Source organism: Sinohyriopsis cumingii, chromosome 9, assembly GCF_028554795.1.
Source record: "Sinohyriopsis cumingii isolate HCF-2022 chromosome 9, ASM2855479v2, whole genome shotgun sequence".
Classification (NCBI taxonomy): Eukaryota; Metazoa; Mollusca; class Bivalvia; order Unionida; family Unionidae; genus Sinohyriopsis; species Sinohyriopsis cumingii.
In genome coordinates, this window is record NC_142969.1 from 113,411,136 (window position 1) to 113,430,456 (window position 19,321).

A 19,321-nucleotide genomic window follows, 5' to 3' on the forward strand; every position below is an offset into this window, starting at 1 on the left:
AATGGCTACCTCTGCTGTCTCTGCTCCCTCTTCCTTTACTGTCAAAGTCATCGACGAACACTTAGATCGTGCCAGTTGGGAGGCTTTGTATCTTCGCCATCCCTTTAACATGCTCATTGCTGGACCTAGCGGTTCAGGCAAAACCGAATTCGTCAAACGTTTGATCGAACATAAACATCATTTGATCGATCGGCCACCTCAACGGATCTTGTGGTGTTACAAAGAGTGGCAATCGGCGTACAACCTCTTGCGAGAAAGTCAAGGCGATTCCATCGTGTTTGTGGAAGGCATTCCTAAAGAAGACGACAGCATCGTCTCTGACTTCCGTCAAACCCATTTGGTCATTTTCGACGACATGTTAGGAGAAGACGAAGAAGAAATTAAATTGTGGTTCACGCGCAAAGGGCATCACCGTAATGCCAGTGTCGTTTACATCACCCAAAATTTGTTTCAACAAAGTAAAGCCCATCGTACCATCAGTCTCAATGCACATTACGTGGTCTTGTTTAAAAGCCCTCGAGATAAATCGCAAGTGCAAGTCTTAGCCAAACAGTTAGGAACGCCTTGGCTGACTCAGGCGTACGACGATGCCACTCAAACACCACACGCCTATTTACTCGTCGATTTGAAACCTACGAATCCCGAGGATTTGCGATTTCGTACCCACTTGATTCACCACTGGTGCCAAGACGGAGGGCCTGTCCTGTACACGTCTCCGTCCTCGACTTCATTTCACTCCCCATAAAAAAAACTATAAAAACCTCAGACCCTTTTTCGTCTGTCTCACACAGTGTGAACATGACGTCCCTTCAGTCGCATCTTCCGGTCAAATTGATTCGTGCCTTGTATGGCATCAGTCGAGAAAAAAATCCACAAACACGAGCTCAAGTCTTAGAAGCTATTCTCAAAGAAGTCTTACGATGGTTCACGGTGACGGCATGTCAAATACTCCAAGGAATCATTCAGATTCCTCATCAAACCAAACGCTTTTTCGATCGAAACAAAGTCGCTTTGGTCCAACTGGCCGATCCCCGCATCGACACTCAAACCAAAAAACAAATCATTTTGAAACCTGGAGGGAGCGGTACTCTAGGAGGGGTCATCATTCGCTCTCTCTTAAGATGGGATCCTAATGCCCCCAAAGTTATACCCAAGAAAAAAGTCCAACGAAGCCCCAAGAAGAAGAAAAAGACCAGGTCCCCAAGGAGAACTTCTCCAGTGGCAGGACCCTCCTCTTACCAGACACCACCACCCCGGAAAAAGAAAAGAAGACCTCAGAAAAAGAAACAGAAAAAAAGTCAACAGAAAAAGAAAAGTCCACAGAAGAAAACTAGTCGCAAGAGAGGCACTTCGGCCAGGACGCAACCTTACACTCGCAAACCACGACCAGCCACGGCGGTGACCGTATCTCCGGCATCCTCACGTTCATCCACTTCTCCGTTGATGACACCAAGAACTGAAGAGTACTTGGAGACGTTGATCACACCAAGAACTTCTCCGTTGATGACCCCAAAAAGAACTTCCCCAGTGGCAGGACCCTCCAATTTAGCGGCAGTGGCTGCTGCTCACAAAGTACCTTCTCCCAAAATCAAAGTCCATGAAAGATCGGGCATGTTACAAAGTTTACTGTATTTGTCCAAGCAAGAACTGGCTCGATTTAGTCCGTTACGTACCCCTGCACGACGTGTCATGCCTGTCCTCAAACTAATACGACGTAAAGACAATCAGTGGCGACGCGTTCCAGTATAAAAAAGGCGTGTGACCAAGTAGGGTATCAGTGCTTTTTGGTGTTCCTGAAGAGTCAAAGATGTCACCCTCCAGAAAACCCCAAGGAAAGAAAAGGAAAGGACTACCACCACGTTTAGTCAAACATGGGGACATGTTATCTGTCCTGTCCAAAGCTTCTCCACCTCTACGAAAAAAACTCATTCAATCGGCCTCCAAAGAGGTCATCGATACCGTGTGCGAATGTTGTTTGAACGTCTTGAAAGGCACGATCCCTTTGTCCAAACACCAGAAACAATGCTTAGGCAAACATCGTCACGTTCTTCGCCAAATGGTTCAAAAGAAAATTCCCATTCGTCAAAAGAAGAAGATGTTGGTCCAACGTGGAGGCATTTTACCCCTCTTGTTAGGTCCCATACTGAAAGGAGTCTTGGGAACCATGTTGGGAGGACTGGTGGGAGCAAGATAAAAAGGCCCTCGGAAGTCCCAAGATCTCAGAATCGACCCCTGACAACCCCATGGAAGGACGAAAACTAGCTTTAGTGCCTTACAAACGATGGATGGAATACCATCGGTGGCAAGAACAACGCACCCCGCATTTACCTCCCAATCCCAATTTGAGCGAGATGTCCCAGTTACAACACGAATTCCAGTCCTTGATGGATCGCCAAGATTTGTCCGAAACAGAAAAATCGCAAAAGTACGGTCAACTTTTGCAACGACTGCAACTCTTTCACCAGAAAGCTTTAGACGAAACAGCTCTACCCACTCTGAAAGATTTTAAGACCTTGATGAAAAGTCCAGCACCATCACCAGTACCAGTACCACCACTACCAGTGACCAAGACAGAAAAAGGAGAAGAAGAAGAAGAAGAAGGGTTTCAAACTCCACCAGAAAAAGTACGCAAGTTAACAACACCACCTACCTCCAGAATTGGATGGATTAAAAAGATGATGGCCACCCCTTCTTCATCACAAGAGAAAAAGAAAGTGAAGACAGAAGTGAAGACAGAAGTGAAACAATAACCGATATCCCCCGCTCAGACATCCTCCTCTTCAACACCTATTGCCGGTCGCACACGCAAAGCATTGCAATCCAAAAAAGTACCCCAAGAGAAAAAGAGTAGCATCCTCCAAGAGTGGGTGCCTTATTAACACACCAACCAACACAAAAAAGTGGAAAAAGTCTTAGCCAGCATTTACTACGATCCCTCGCATCCTGCAGGTTACGCAGGAGTTCAAAAATTGTATCGTGCTGCCAAAACTCGACTGAAAAGTCTCCATTTACCTCAAGTGCAACGATGGTTACAAGAACAAGCTACCTACACTTTACACAAACCCATTCGACGCAAGTTTGCCAGAAGTCGCACCCGAATGGAAGGCATCGATCATCAATGGCAAGCCGATTTAGCCGATGTCTCTCATTTGGCCAGCTACAATCGTGGCTACAAATATTTGTTTTGTGTCATCGACGTCTTTTCCAAATTTGCCTGGGTCGTGCCCTTGACTTCCAAATCGAGCAGCGAGTTAGTGCGAGCCCTGCAACGAGTGTTGAAACAAAGCGGTCGTCACCCTCTTCGATGGCAAACGGACAAAGGTACCGAATTTCTGAACCAAGCTTTCCAAAAAGAATTAAAGAAACGTGACATTCATTTTTTTACCACCGAGAATCCCGAAACCAAAGCAAGCATCGTGGAACGTTTTCAACGCACTTTGAAAGAACGCATGTGGAAATATTTTACGCATCACCACACTCTGAAGTACATCGACATCTTACCGCACCTGGTGCAAGCGTACAACCAATCTTACCATCGAAGCATCGGACGTGCCCCGCAAGACGTGACTCCCGAGAACGAAGTGTTGGTGTTTGAGCGCCTGTTCGGTACGTCCCCGACGAGGGCTGTCCCCAAGAAAAGTGGAGAGTTGGCCGTAGGAGATTGGGTGCGCATTGGCAAAACCAAACGCACTTTCCACAAAGGTTACTTACCTAACTGGACGACCGAACTGTTTCGTGTCACTGGACGAGTGCATGGCCGTCATCCTGCCGTCTATAAATTGGAAGACATGAACGGAGAAGTGCTCAAAGGAACGTTTTATTTGCCCGAGTTACAACGTGTCACCAAAAAAGAAGACGACGTGTACGACATCGAAAGCATTCTCGAACGCAGAACCCGTAAAGTGGGCAAACGACGTGTCAAAGAAGTCAAAGTACGTTGGAAAGGATATCCACCCAGTTTTGATTCTTGGATCGACGCTTCGCAAGTCATCGACTATAAAAAGAAGTGACCATCATGCTCTTTCACACAGACGCAGCTACGTCGACCACTCCTCCTTCACCCAGTTCTTCTGTGCAAGATTTACAAAAACAACCCTTGTGGGTGTGGTGTGGAGAACGTGTGCCTAAAACGCAAATCGTCTTTTTCTGCCAAATCTTCGTGGTGTATTGTGTCATCGGGGCAGCCATTGCCAATTTGAGTTTGCAACAAGGAGACAAACAATTGTGGACCATTTTATTGAGCAGTTGCATCGGTTACCTGCTTCCCAATCCCTCCCTGAAATTCTCCTCGAACGGGAACCACGGGAACCTTGTGTCCAGTGCCAGTGTCAGTCACCACTCCAACAACAACAACCATAACCCCATTTTGGGCGGAGACACGCCTCTGACGTCCAGTAACCCCTCGGACAGCCACAGAACTCTGGAATTATGAGTCACCAAAACCAATTTTACTTAACCTTACCCAGTGACAGTTCCATGGAGGTGTTTCCCCACAACACGTTGTGCTGTTACACGGCCAAATTACCTCAGGCCATCCCCTTAGATCACGAAGCCCATTGGGAAGTGGCTTTAGTAGAAATCATTCACCCGACCCAAGTCCTCAGTGTCCTTCCCAATCAAAATTTTTTCGATGTGGAAGTTCATGACGAGCAAATGCAACAGTGGATGGATAGCAATGTCAAATATGACAAGAAAACCCGTACACAAAAGTACACCACCTATCACTTGTTCATTCCTCCAGGCTATTATTTTAGTGGTCAACATTTGGTCAGCACCATAGCCTCCAGGTTTAATGTCGTGTTTCTGAAAGCTTTGGAGCATGTCAACAAAAGTGTCACCATGGAGTACCACAAAGCAGCTCGTCGCTTCTCGATGAAATTTGAACAGAGTAAAATCATGTCCATTTTATTTTGTCGTGAATTGTTTGACATGTTGGGCGGAGACATGGACATGAGAATGGTCATGATGAAGAAAAACGAATTACCCATCGTTTACGACAACGAGTCTTTTAGCAAGTTATTTCGTACCCCGGTGGAACTGAACCAAGGACTGAATTTGATGTTTGTGTACTCCGATGTGGTGGAGTACAACGTGGTGGGACACACCTCCGTGCCGTTACTGCGTGTCATTCCTTTCAAAGTGGATTCTGCAACGAACGCTGACGAGGAAGGTGGAAACACTTACCACGTTCACCGCGAATTTGTCCATCCTCACTATTTGCCTGTCAGTAAGTCGTATTTGGACACGGTCAACATTGCTATAAAAGGAGATCTGGGACAAAATATTCCATTCACCAAAGGAAAAGTCACGGTGAAACTCCATTTTCGAAAACGGTTCTCTCACGATTACTAAGTCATGTATCCAGTGTACCGAGGGGTTGCTCGACAGCGAGGACACGGTTTAGGAGATGTGCTGAAATCGGCCTTTCGTTCGGTGGCCCCGGTGTTGAAACCGATGGTGACACGCGGATTGCACGCCTTGAAAGATGCGGCACTGACGCAAGGCAAAGAATTTCTCCAAAATGTCATCATCGACAAACAAAACCCTAAAGAAGCCTTCATGGGGGCAGGCAAAAATGTCTTGCTGCAAACGGGCAAAGACATTTTAGGCCGACGAGACACACCTATAAATGCCCTGCACGCTACCGAGTCAGGCATTCAGCAAGGACAAGGCAGAAAGAGACGACGAAGAAAACACCCTTTCACCATACTTCAAGCTAGAAAGGCCAAGAAAAGAAGAACCGTTCGAGACTTAGACGTTTTCGATTATTGAGAAAGAACAACAAAAATGATGCACCGAGAGTCTTGCGCTTGTTCCAAGTCGGAACTGGATCTGTTTGCCATGCCACCTACCATGATGACCATGCAAGAATCCCAGTGGGTGGAATTTCACCCCGTCTCCTCTTTGACATTTCGCTCCCATCGAGTTTGAAATCAAAGGACAGCCCGAAGATTACATCGATCTGAATAGCAGTTACTTGTACCTGAAAGTCAAAATTCTAGATAAGACTGGAGGTGCTATAGACGATGAAGCAGTAGCTCCCGTCAACAATTTCATGCATTCCTTGTTCAGTGGAGTGGACTTGTACTTGAATAACAAACTGGTCAGTAGCAGCATGGATACTTACCCTTATCGCGCCTACCTGGAAAATCTCTTGACGTACGGAATAGATGCCAAGAACACTCATCTCAATGCCTGTGTGGTATGGGAAGCTGACGAACCTACCAAGTTTGAAATATTGGAAACTGATGAAAAGAAAGACAACAATGATGGATTTCTAGAACGAAGAAAGAGAATCACGGGAGTCGACACAAGTTTAGAACTGATGGATCGTTTGCATTTGGACATGTGGTTGCAAGAAAAGTATTTGCTGAACGGGGTGGATGTCCGCCTGAGACTGAATCGTAGCAGTACCGCTTTCCATTTATTGGCTGATAGTGACGGTTACAAAACCAAATTCCAAGAAGCCAGACTCTACGTACGCCGTGTGGAAGTGTTACCTAAAGTGGGAAACGACATCAGTCAGACGTTGAGCAGAACGACCGCCAAGTATCCCATACGACGCGTGGAAGTGAAAACCTTCACCATTCCCAAGGGACAGCGATCCATGATCGAAGATCATCTGTTCCAAGGACAGTTACCCAAACGTTTGATCGTTGGTATCGTCGAGAATACAGCCTTCAACGGAGCTGCCGAAAAAAATCCTTTCTACTTTCAACACTTTGGCGTGTCCAAAATCGAAGTCAGTCGCGATGGCAAAACCTTGTGTACCCGACCTTTTGAACCTGACTTTACCAAGAAGAATTACTTGAGATCGTACTTGTCCTTGTACGAAGCCACCGGACAGTTAGGAACCAATACCAGTCACGGTATTACGTACGAGGATTATGCAGGAGGCTACGCTTTGTGTGCTTTTGATTTCACTCCAGACCAAGGCAGCGACGAGGGACATTTCCACCCTATAAAATCCGGCCAGATTCGTGTGGAAATTCAGTTTAAAGACCGAGACCCTGATGAAACGGTGAACGTAATCCTGTATGCAGAATTCGATAATACCATAGAAATCAACAGTTTGAGAGAAGTTATTCTAGATTACTAGAAGCCATGGAAGACTGTTATCCCTCTTTACCTAGTGGAGAAACTTTGGACATGAAATGTGAGGAGACCGTGGAAAAAGAAGAAGTGTTCATGATGAAGTCGAGATGGCCAGAACAAGAAGCCCATTTAGTCTCCTGTTTTGCCAAACACTTGGTCGACAAAATGACGGAATTGATCAAGAAAAATTGTTATGGATGTCAAAACGATCATCCCAGTCAAATTCAACACGATAAATGCCTGATGCTGAGTCAAGAAGAAAAATTGGACGAGTATCTGGACGAAGCTTGGAGTCTCATCTCGGACAAAGACGTGTTGCACCAGTGGTATAAAGACTTGCGTGAACATTCTTGTCCACCATTAACCACTCAAGAGATCCATCGTATCGAAGCTCTCCTGAATCAGAGTGAGGAAACAGAACGAATAACCGTTTATTCGTCAGACATTTTCAAGCAAAAAGTCAGGATCGAATTGACGACTTATTATTACCTGTGAAGAAGAAGAAAAAACACACACACACACAAATCAATGGATACCTGGGAACTTTATTACCTTTTGAACCACAGTTCGTATACGGCTTCTTGGAATCCTGTCGTCTGTGCTAAAGATGAACTCCCTCATCGCAAACCTAAAGACCATCAAGCTTACGTGATCAACACGGACGAAAGTCATCTCCCAGGAACCCACTGGGTAGCCGTCTACTTTCCTCAAGAAGGATGTGTGGAATATTTTGATTCGTATGGATTGCCCCCTTTGGAAGACGATATCATCGACTTTATGAGAAGAAATGCTCAGACTACCCGATTCAATAATGTGAAATTACAAGACACAGATTCCTTGGTGTGTGGACAATATTGTGTGTATTTTCTGCATCATCGCAGCCTGGGCTATTCCTTAGAACATTTAGTGACTCATTTTGATCCTCGTTCTTCTTCTAGAAACGATGTGAAAGTAGATCGATGGTTTTGTGACCATTATGCTTATCTTTTGTCTCAAGCTAGGAAACGTAGTGTCCATCAATGGCCTAATGATTTCCAACAGTGGAAATCACAATTTCATTCACAACGTTGTCAGCCCTGTTTAAAGTAGATTGTCAATTGAGAAAAAAATGTTTGTGATTTGAAAAGATTGTTTGATGTTATATCGTTGGATTATTGTCAAAAATGTTAGAGTTGTTGTTTAGTGTTAAGTGATTTTTGAATAAAAAATGTTGTGTTTTGAAAAAAATGCCTTTGTCTTTTGTTTAGCTATAAGAATGTTGGATTGATGCTCTTTCATTTCTTACTATCCCTCTCATGACACTCACTGAACGTTGCGGCTCGAAAACCGTGTGGGGGATGTTTTCCTTCACGTCCGCGCTTTGACTTTAAGAACCGGGGTTGTTTCCAGTCTAACCATCCATTGTCGACTCATCCTCCTAAGAAGATGTGCTCCAAACTAGCTAAGCTCAACGAAGCCTACGTGAATTTGCATAGGGTCAGACACAGTCTGATACCGAAGCCAGAAGAAATAGAGAATGTGAGAATGTTAAAAGTCACTGAAGACCTGATAGAAGAGCTCTTCAGAGAAGAAATGAACAGGGAGAAAGAAGAATGGACAGAGAAGTACAGACTTCAGAGACAGCAGCAACAGCAGCAACAACAACAGCAGCAGCAACCTGAAGCTGACAGAGGCTTTCTTGATTGTCGTATCGACACCAAAGAGTTCTTCTTCTCTTTCCGAAGAAGCAGACCTATCGCCAGAAAGTCTATCCTCAGAGGACATCGCATTCTTAGAAACTAAAAAAAGATTGCCATAGCAAACAAAAAAAACAGCCCTTTTAAGGGCTACCCAATACTCTAGAAAAGAAATAACCATCAATTTGCCAATGTGTGTAGGTAGAGTAGTGTGAATATAAACACTAACTCTTTTTTAAAAAATGTGAGGGTATGTGTTTGTGTGTTTGTGTGTTTGTGTTTGTAAGTGCTCACGTAAGTTGGTGTGGATATTAGATTAAAATGATGTTTTTTTGGTGTTTGAGGTGTACATTTGGGGTTAGATTGGATTGCTTTGCGTATGTGGATAGTCTATTGAAGTGGTTAATAAAAAATTTTAAAATAGTGATGGGCAGCATAAAAAAGTGAGTTAGTGTTTCTTTTAGGTCTGCGCGTTGTTGTTTTAGGTCATGATCTAGGTAAGATCAATTTTATGTTTTTAGGGGATGTTTTCCATCACGTCCGCGCTTTCACTATAAATTGAAACTCGCTGGGCAGTCTAGCTACCCTTGTTGATTGATCAACACAAGAATGAATAGCAGAATAAGCAAACTTCTTGAACTCCAGATACATCTGGAATATGTCAGGAGCCTGTTAAATGAACTGGCCGCGGAGGCTATAGTAGAAGAGGAAAGAATGAAGAACGAAGAGGAGGAGAGAAGACAGAGGGAAGAGGAGGAAAAGAAAATAGGAGAGAGGATGTCGTACAATATTCCCGAGACAGAGGATTGGGGTGCTGAAGCGAATAATCCTCCCTTTGCGCTCCCCAGAAGAAAGGTGAAAGGAGACTGGGGAAGAAGATGCGTGTGTGGCGCCAGGCCAGGAAGGTGCCATCATTAGATAGGTGCATCTGGAGTTCAAAAAAACAGCCCTTTTAAGGGCTACCCAATACTCTAGAAAAGAAATAACCATCAATTTGCCAATGTGTGTAGGTAGAGTAGTGTGAATATAAACACTAACTCTTTTTTAATAGTGTGAGTGTATGTGTGTTTGTGTGTTTGTAAGTGCTCACGTAAGTTTGTGTGAATAGTAGATTATGGGTTTGTTTATTGTTTCTTAGCGTATGTGAAGAGTATAGTTTGGGTTTTATTATAAGAAATGAGAAAGTAGGGGGATGTTTTCCTTCACGTCCGCGCGTTGTTTTTGGTCATGATCTAGGTAAGATCAATTTTATGTCTTAGGGGGGATGTTTTCAATCACGTCCGCACTTTAACTATAAAGCTAACAGTTTAGCCATTAGAACCCATTCCACGGAATAAAGACAAAGAAAATGGTGGTAGCAACAGCGTTACTAAATCATTTGATAGGCATTTATTATTGGATAGTAGATGTTACGTTTGTCATGGAAAAGATAGAGAAAGAATTCAAATTAGAAAAGTGTCTCGACTGTTTCAATAATTTGAAGGAAGCAAAGGAGAGAGTAACAGGAATGATGGAAAAAGAGGAAAAGAGACTTAGAGGATTGATTGACCCGCCTTATGTAAGAGTGGGAAGTTTAAAGGAAGCACTTGAAAATGTCATCGAAGTCAGGTGCTTCTTAGAAAAGATATTGAATTGGACGGAGTGGCGATATGTAAAATGGGGGTTGGACCAGCTGACAAAAACGGAAGAAGTAATGAGGAAAGTGATGACGGAAGAGGTAAAGAAGAAAAACCCAAAGGCCCTTTTCAGGGCCAGCCATATTTCTCGAAAAGAGAATGACTTTTCAATTGCCTACCCCTTTTTTAAATTTAAATTTAAACTTAAATTTAAAAAAAATTTTTTAAAAAAAATCCGATGTTCAATTCCCCTTGAGGCTAGAGTGACCCAAGACTTTTTCCCATGTTCAATTCCCCTTGAGGCTAGAGTGACCCAAGACTTTTTCCCATGTTAAATTCCCCTTGAGGCTAGATTGTCCCACGATTTTTCTCCATGTTAAATTTCCATTGAGGCTAGATTGTCCCAGGAGGGTCCTGTAATGCTAATTCCCATTGAGGCTAGGGTATCCCCATTTACTACTTACAGTTGTCATCTCTACAAACATTAATTGTTACCAGCCACACATAAAATAGTTCCAGACTTTATATTCTTATTATACACGATATCGGATTTCATTTGTATATATCACATTAAACTGGCAGAAGAAGAAATATATACTAGCATGAACATGAGAATAGTGGAAAATGTCTGAAGCAAGTCATAGATTTCACCGTGTTTTGCTTTCACTTTCTCGATTCTTTTCTTCTAGTTTGTCTAATATCGGTCCTAACTGTATTGATTGAGGAGAGGTAAATGTTGGCGGATAGAACACCCAACTCGAAATCAGTAGATCTCTACGTTGCTGTTCTCGTGCCTTACTGAAAAAGTGTGACACACAATAACAGCTTGTGAAACTTTAAACCTATTTTGTAGAAAATAAATTACATTCAAAGAATAGGAACCTTTAAATAGATGCAGAGTTTGAGGTTATCAATACATTTCTATTCACTGGTGTGTAATAAATCGTGGAATGTAGCTATCAACATGTCGGTATAAAACTATGCCTGTCTGTCCATAAACACGTTAGTTCCCTAAGCATGACTCAGATTGTTTAATGTTTCTCTGTGGAACTTGGGAGAGTTATTAGTAAAGTGGTACAACAATTTGTTTCCGGGTTAAAAGTATTAAATGTATCTCCTTAAAACTTGGGACACGTATTAGACTAGTTGTCAGGATATATTTAAAACTTGGTACAAATGGTAGACTAGTGGTCCAGATGTCTATAAAACTTGGTACAAATGGTAAACTAGTGGTCCAGATGTCTATAAAACTTGGTACAAATAGTAGACTAGTGGTCCAGATGTCTATAAAACTTGGTACAAATGGTAGACAAGTGGTCCAGATGTCTATAAAACTTGGTACAAATGGTAGACAAGTGGTCCAGATGTCTATAAAAACTTGGTACAAATGGTAGACTAGTGGTCCAGATGTCTATAAAACTTGGTACATGTATTAGACTTGTGCTCCAGATGTGTCTAAATTGTAGAACACCTATTAGACTATGGCAAGATGTCTCTAAATCTTGTTACACATATTCGGCTGGTGGTCCAGCTGTCTCTAAAGGTATGATACACATATTAAATTAGTATCACTGATCAATTTGAATCCATGTAGGCCTGTATATTTGTGATTTAGTACTGACTTTCTGTAGGACTTTCTTCGACATCATCCATCTAAATGAATAAAACCTTCATTAATGTTCTAACTACCATACTCAAACACAGACTCTTTTTTCGGTATTTGATATCGTTATTCTTCAAAATGGCACCACTAAATTTTCATCAAACGACACTTCGCTACACAATGTTTGACGTCAGCCGCGATAAAGGTGTTTAAATGCGTCAGCATTTGTTACATGTTTGTCTAAAAAAAAAGTGTTAATCTAGTTTAAGTTCACGACACGTCAATCACTAGAAGAAATGAATCACAAAACAAACGCTAAACGTTCATAGAAAAGGATGAAAACTAAGAAAATTGGCTTCTATCTCATAATAAATATCTCTTTTCTTTAGCCCTACAACGCATTTTAAATCAATTGCAGCAGGGAACCATCGTAAAACGTTGGAACCCACATATATATGATACAAACTGTAAACCTTGTAAAAGTGTTCACAATTCAGTGTTGGCATGGTATTGCACATTTTGCATTTTTTGTTTTAGCCATTTATTGTCCATTTTAGGACTTCTGCATTATACCTGAAGATGAGATCATGCCGTAGTCCTAACTTGTCAGTTTTATGTAGGGAGTTAGTAAATGGGTTGAGTGCATTTATTAAAACGTTGATTTTTGATCTTGAAAACAAACGTAATGTTTGTGCAATTATTTCTTTTTGTTGTTGTTCTTTGTTCGTTTTTGTGTCTGTCTCGTACTCTTTCAATCGATGTATGTCACATTTTCTCAAGGGATGTTTTCTTTTACGTCTGCGTGTCTGGTCATGAGACGTTTTCATTCACAGTCACAGTTCCATCCTTAGAGACTGGCACATCAAAAAGTAGAGCATATATGCTAGAAGACACTATGTTATCCGTCAGGGAGATCGAAGATAAACAACAAACCATCGAATTCCAGTGGGTACCTTCTCACATCAATCTGATTGACAACGATAAAGCTGACCGAAGGGCGAAATACAATCTCCTGAACAATGTAACAGAAACACTTAATTACAGTTTGTACGAGATATATAGCCAGATAAGAAGCAAAATGAAGAAGAAATGGCAGCAGCTCTGGGACAACACCAACAAGGGCAGACATTTATACCAACTGCAAAAAGAGGCCACAAGGGTAATCAAGACACCTAAAATCCTGGAAATCGTGGACATCCGAATTATCAATAGGATCAAAACAGGAAAAACCTTAGTCCGAAGCAGCTTTGGGAAACATATCAGAAAGGAATTGAACCCAACTACTAACTGTCCACATTGCCCTGCTGCAGAAACACTGGACCACGTATTCGACACCTGTCCCAGATACCATAATCAACGAGTCGGTTTCCAAGATTACCAAAAGAAAAGTAATTCCCCTACAACATACCCTGAATTTTTGGATAAGGTACGCAACAAAAACATCGATACCACATACATGAACATAATAAGGTACCTCAAACAAATTAACAAACATGGCAACATATAAATACAACCACAAGTAATTATTATAACAATTAATAGACGGGCTAAAGCAGTAAGGTAAGACTGCTAGCTGAAGCGCACGTCATTGGTTGTTGTTGTGTGTTTTTTTTAAATATTTTTTTTTCTTCTCCCCCTCATGTAGGCATGCAGCTAACACAATACTAACCATCATGGTCTGAGAAAAACAACACATATATTCTCATAACTATGTATACATATTATAAAGGTGACAAACCCCCGCCATCAGGCCCAGCTACACACGACAACAAGAGTGGTAGGATATAAACAAAAAATTCTTACGCCCCAACCATCTTAAAACATAAGGTGACCTAAGTCAAGTCAAAAGGCACACACACACACACACACACACACACACACACACAGATATATATATATATATATATATATATATATATATATATATATATATATATATATATATATATATATATACAATGCGGAACAAAATAAACAACAACAACAACAACAACACAGTCCCCAATTATTAACACGACATATAAATCAAACACTGATACTCAGACCAAACATACGAATTTATACAACAAAAGGGGCACAACATACCTTCCAAATTCAACATAACTATTTAACAAAGAATCGTGGCGATAAAAGACCAGTCGCAAAATCAAGATCTAAGGCAATGGAAGTCGAGTCAAAACAGAACAGCAAACTCTAGCAAAACAGCAAAACACTACAACAGCACGAATAAGAAAGACAGAGGGTATCACAGAATGAAGAAGGCGTAATGAAGAAAACGGACATGGACTTTCAAATTGCCAATTTATATGAAGTTCTTCCTTCGGCTATTGAAGACCTCTTTCGATACAAGCTCTATCCCCACAACCCTAACTCGATCCTTTCTATACCATCATCAAAAATGAAAACCGAAAGTAAACACAGCGTGACCCAAACATGTATAGGGTACCTGACACCAAGCTGATTGAAAACAATTCGGAAAATGAAAAGTACACCATGTACACCTAATTCCAACTTTAATTAAAAATAGTAATGAAATTACACAGCTCAGAGGATTAGGAAAATTACACGGGTGGCTTGCACACCATTGGAATAGATTTCTGTCCACTAGTACAACTGGACTTTATTTGATCTTACGCGCTTTGCCGTTTCTGGGCGTACAGTTTTCCTGTGGCGTTTCGCGTCCCGCGGGCCCCTTGCCTCCTCTCCTCGGCCAGACATGTTCATGAATTAAAAAGTGCGACATTCGCACATAAAAGCGGGACTGTAGTGGCTCCATTCCTACAGTCCAGATCAATTGAAAATCTCGACCTTCGAGACTTAACCAGTCGCGAAAGCATTAGTTGCGTAGGCGACTTAAATCCTTTAATTGATTGATTGTCAAAGTTCCAACAAAGATTGGTTTATATCCTCCCCTCTAGCATATGATGTTCCCTGGGTAAAAATTAGATCTTATTCGCGAATGTGAAACGTCAGCTGTCTAGCTGAAAGGAATAATGGGATATTCTTTCTTCTTTAGTTCACCTGCATGACAGATTTTGTGCTCTTTTATATAGATTTGAAAATTTGTTCCGGATACAATTATCGCATCCACAACTAATTTTTAATCTGGGCAAAAAGGCAAGGTATATTATATCTAAATTCAAGATATTTTATACTTAAATCTTTGTGATCGGGGCGATGATCATCTTTCATATGAAATATTAATTTAAACCAGTGCTAAGAACTGACATAAAAAAAATATGCTTTCAAATAAGTAACAAAACAAAATCAAACAATAAAGTACATAGTAACACAATGAAACGCGCGCGCGCGTGCTTGTGTGTGTGTGTGTGTGTGTGTGTGTGTGTGTGTACGTAAATTTAAAAACAATTCAATCATATCGCCACTATGTCTGCAGTGTGGCAGTTTATGGTGATGTCTAGCACTGGGGCATCATGCCACAGACATGAATCATGCTCGACCCAGTCATATTGTTCTGATACCAGACCGAACAGTCCTAACACTAACTTCTAAGTACTGGGCATCAAATGAGGCAGCTGCTAACACCATTTTTAAGAGTCTTTGGTATGACTCGGCCTAGGTTCAAACCCGCGACCTCCCACATTCGAGGCGGACGATCTAACTACTAAGGCCACAGGAGCGCATGGAAGCAATGTCATTTTACTGCTGTTATTTTGATGGGTGACATTTATTTGACCTTTTCAGGTTATTAAATTGTCACCAGAAGAATTTATTCAGGACGATATGTATCAATATCAAGCAATATTGGCAATTATTATTTCATATAATTTTAAATGGATAAGAATTTCACCTTGTCTTATCATTCCTTTTTGCAGAAATGAAACTATGGTGTCCTTCACTGATTATTACATCCTCATAGTAATTGAAATGGACCTTATCGTTTGCACGCCCTGCTAATGATAGCGCACGTTTTTTTATGTGTCTCACTAATATGCTTGCGTCAGGTATTGTGCGTTCTGTGGCTTTTACTTTGTGTTCCAAATGAAATGTTTCAGAACACTTTCAAAAACCTTGAAAATATAATCTAAACGTCCACGATGTTGACGATGTCAACGTGGTGTTGAATAACACATGTAACTAATCCATTAACAAATTTACATGAACAATTTACATTCAGAATGTTGTCCATGTTTGTCAGGTAATTTTGAACGTTCAGACTAATTTATAATTATAACGCCATGCTAATGAAATTAGAATGAAAACGATTTAATAAACATGTCTCCAAAAGTGCAGGCTGGGAAGAGAAGGATGGGTGCGTGAAGAAAGCACTTTTGAATATCCTCTGATATTGAAATAAGAAAGTAAAATGAAACGGAGAGAAATGAAACAAATCTGCATAATTACAGAAAAACATAAAAATTAATTTGAGTCTTATTAACTTCATTGTTGATAACAGAATCATCAAAAGCCTGTAGGGTTATGTTTTCGCTGGTGTAATCTAACAATAAGTAAGGAAATTGTTTAACCGATAATATTGCACACCTTTTCTTCAGAAACCAAGTTAGCGCGATATTAAGAAACCTCAAAGAGAACTAATATTTAACTGATGTTTATGGGACCAATTAACATAAATATCATTATTAAAAAGGTAATTGACTTTACCTTTCTTTTGTTTCTCTGTCTAATTCTGTCATTCCGGTCAACCGCCAGGCCCGGAGTTTTGTTTCCCCAAATCCGACAAGCAATCCGGAAATAGGAATAGTTAATGACAATCAGTGGGAGAATGTATTGTATAATGAATAGAACCAGATGATAATATCTTCCGAAGGACGACAGCGGCCAGTCTGGCTCACAGAAAGGCTTATCATGGCGTTTGGTCACAAAATCAAACCTCATATGGACACTAAAATACAAAAATTCTGGAATGCTGGAGGCAAGTCCCAAAATCCAGATTATTCCGAGAACAATGGCTGCAATTTTCTTCGAAAATCCGGCCTTTAACGGAAACATGACTGCTACATATCTGTCAATAGAGATGACTGCAAGGGTGAACACGCTAACACTCACCGACAAAATTTTTACTGATGGGGCAACGGAACACATTATCTTAGGTAGGTCCCATCGCTGATGAAGTGCAGGTTGAAACTGGAAAGGTGTAGCGAAAAGTCCTATAACAACGTCTGCAAGAGCTAAATTAGCGATAAATATATTGGTAACGGTTTGCATATGTTTGTTTCGTACGATGACAAAAATCACGATCCCATTTCCAAGAACAGACAATAAGGAAATACTACCATACAGCATTGCCAATAGAGCAACAATTCCTGTTGGAACCGCGTATAAACTCATATCTTCAATAGAATCATTGAAACTCGAGTTTCTCAACAATTGTTCGAAATCCATAATTGTGAACGAGATATTGTATGGGTAATATCCTCCCATTGTTTTACTTTTTAAAATCGAGTTATTAATTATCTTCTCTGATTAGTTTTTGGTCAATATGTGTTGTCTTATTAAAAGCTGTTGACTTGTAAAGGCGAAAATAATTATCCCCTAATTTCATCCGAAATGAACATTGCATGTACGCAGACCATTGGAAATGCAACGAGACAATGCAAATTAAGACCTGAATGGTCGTTGAGAGAGAAGACTTGCTACTATGATAGCGACGGGAACTGTGGGGCAACTCAGTAGTCCGCGAGATGTTTATCGTCATTCTGCAGCTGGCTTCTCTATTTCTACCACACATCGATCGCCTACGAGAAAATTTACTACCTCTGTCAGGCTGCATTTGGATATATCCTTGAGTTATTGACGCACTTCTATTCATTTATTTTCTAAGCCATTGAATACATTATTCGGTTTTTAGGTACTCGCTAGAGTGTATGTCTGATTTGAATCATTCCTTGCCCTTCTGATTCTCCAAATATACAATTTATAGGCTTTGTATGAACTATGAGGCATGGTTAATTGTTTCGATTATATGACCACTTATTTCCTCTTCTTTTTCTTCTTCCACTTCTTCTGCTTCATCATCATCATCATCATCATCTTCTTCTTCTTCTTCTTTCGTTTTCAGTCTGATGAAACCCCATATGAATTCCAGTTCCATCATTCTGCGTCATCCCTTAGCGGAGTTATGCCCTCTAATGGTCCAAGTCATTAATTTTGCGCGAATTAATCTCTGTTTAAACCTAATTTACAATCACTTTCGTATGCAAAAACATACAGGTAAGGCTTTATATGAATTTCATTATCAGTGATTGGTAGAGTGACGACCTAAAATTATTAACCACATGCATTTTAGTAACTCTGTTATTTACTTACTAATTTATTTATTCATTATTTTTTTATTAATTATTAATTTTATTATCATTAACATTAACATTATCATTATTATTATTATTATTAAATCTATAATGACACGCAGATTTATATTGGTGAGACATTATTGAAGATTTATAACAACCAGTTAGAGGGATTTTTGATGGGTTAATTTCCGTTATTAGCATTATGCAGAGTTATGGACCCTGATTGTTGACACCCTTCACTTCCGTTTCCGCACAAGGTATGTATTCATATTTGATTTCAGCCTAATTCAGCACATGGTCCGTTTTCTGGTCTTCTCACGATAGCCTCTTTTATTCTAATTAGTATCAATCAAATATTTTGCACTGCTTAAATTGATGCGCTCTACAATGAGATCGCTTTTGAGCAATCTGTATTACAGAGCGATGCATCAATCGACCACTGATTGTCTGGTTAGCTTTCTTTTACTTCGGCACAGTAAACCTGTCAGTATTCGGTTTCATCAGAATGAAATAAAAGCCTCTGATTAACTTTGCCAATTTTCATGAAAAACGAAATATGTTCATTCCTATTAAATGTCAAACAAAATTGTTGCGCAACTTTATTGAGACGAGATAAAGGTGACTTTAATATACACACACGAAATGGAACTAGTTACGTTTTGTGGCTGTCAATGTTCTACATTTATCTGAGTTGAATTTTTCTTATCATTCAGACATGAAGAAGGGCTATTAGGATCCTCACTAAAACTATATCTCTTCTCGAAAAAATAGTGTAAAGAACTGTCATTTATGTCATGTCAATATCAATAGCGTCCAGAAAAAGAACGCCAAGAAAATAAAATAAAAGAAAAAAAAGCAGATGAAACAGAGACACATGTGCTCGGATATGAGTCTTCAGAGTTTCATGAATGTCAAAGAACAGCAAAACAAAGAGAGAAAAAAAGGGAAAACAAGAGATTTCATCATCGTCGTCATCATCAGCATCATTGTCATCGTCAGGAGTGGTAGAAGACGCAGAAGTATCTGACCTTGCAATGAAATTCATGAAAAGACGCTCAC

At 40.6% G+C, this 19,321-nt stretch overlaps 1 protein-coding gene across 1 annotated transcript in view; it reads right to left on the bottom strand.

Moving 5' to 3' along the window:
• Positions 1–17,393, bottom strand: part of LOC149792495 (neuromedin-K receptor-like) — an 89,688-nt gene extending 72,295 nt beyond the window's left edge. Inside the window, exon 1 of the mRNA XM_089969581.1 lies at positions 16,614–17,393. Coding sequence (XP_089825707.1) covers positions 16,614–17,393 — 780 coding nt within the window. The remainder of the gene's footprint in view (positions 1–16,613) is intronic.
• Between the last annotated feature and the right edge of the window lie 1,928 nt (positions 17,394–19,321).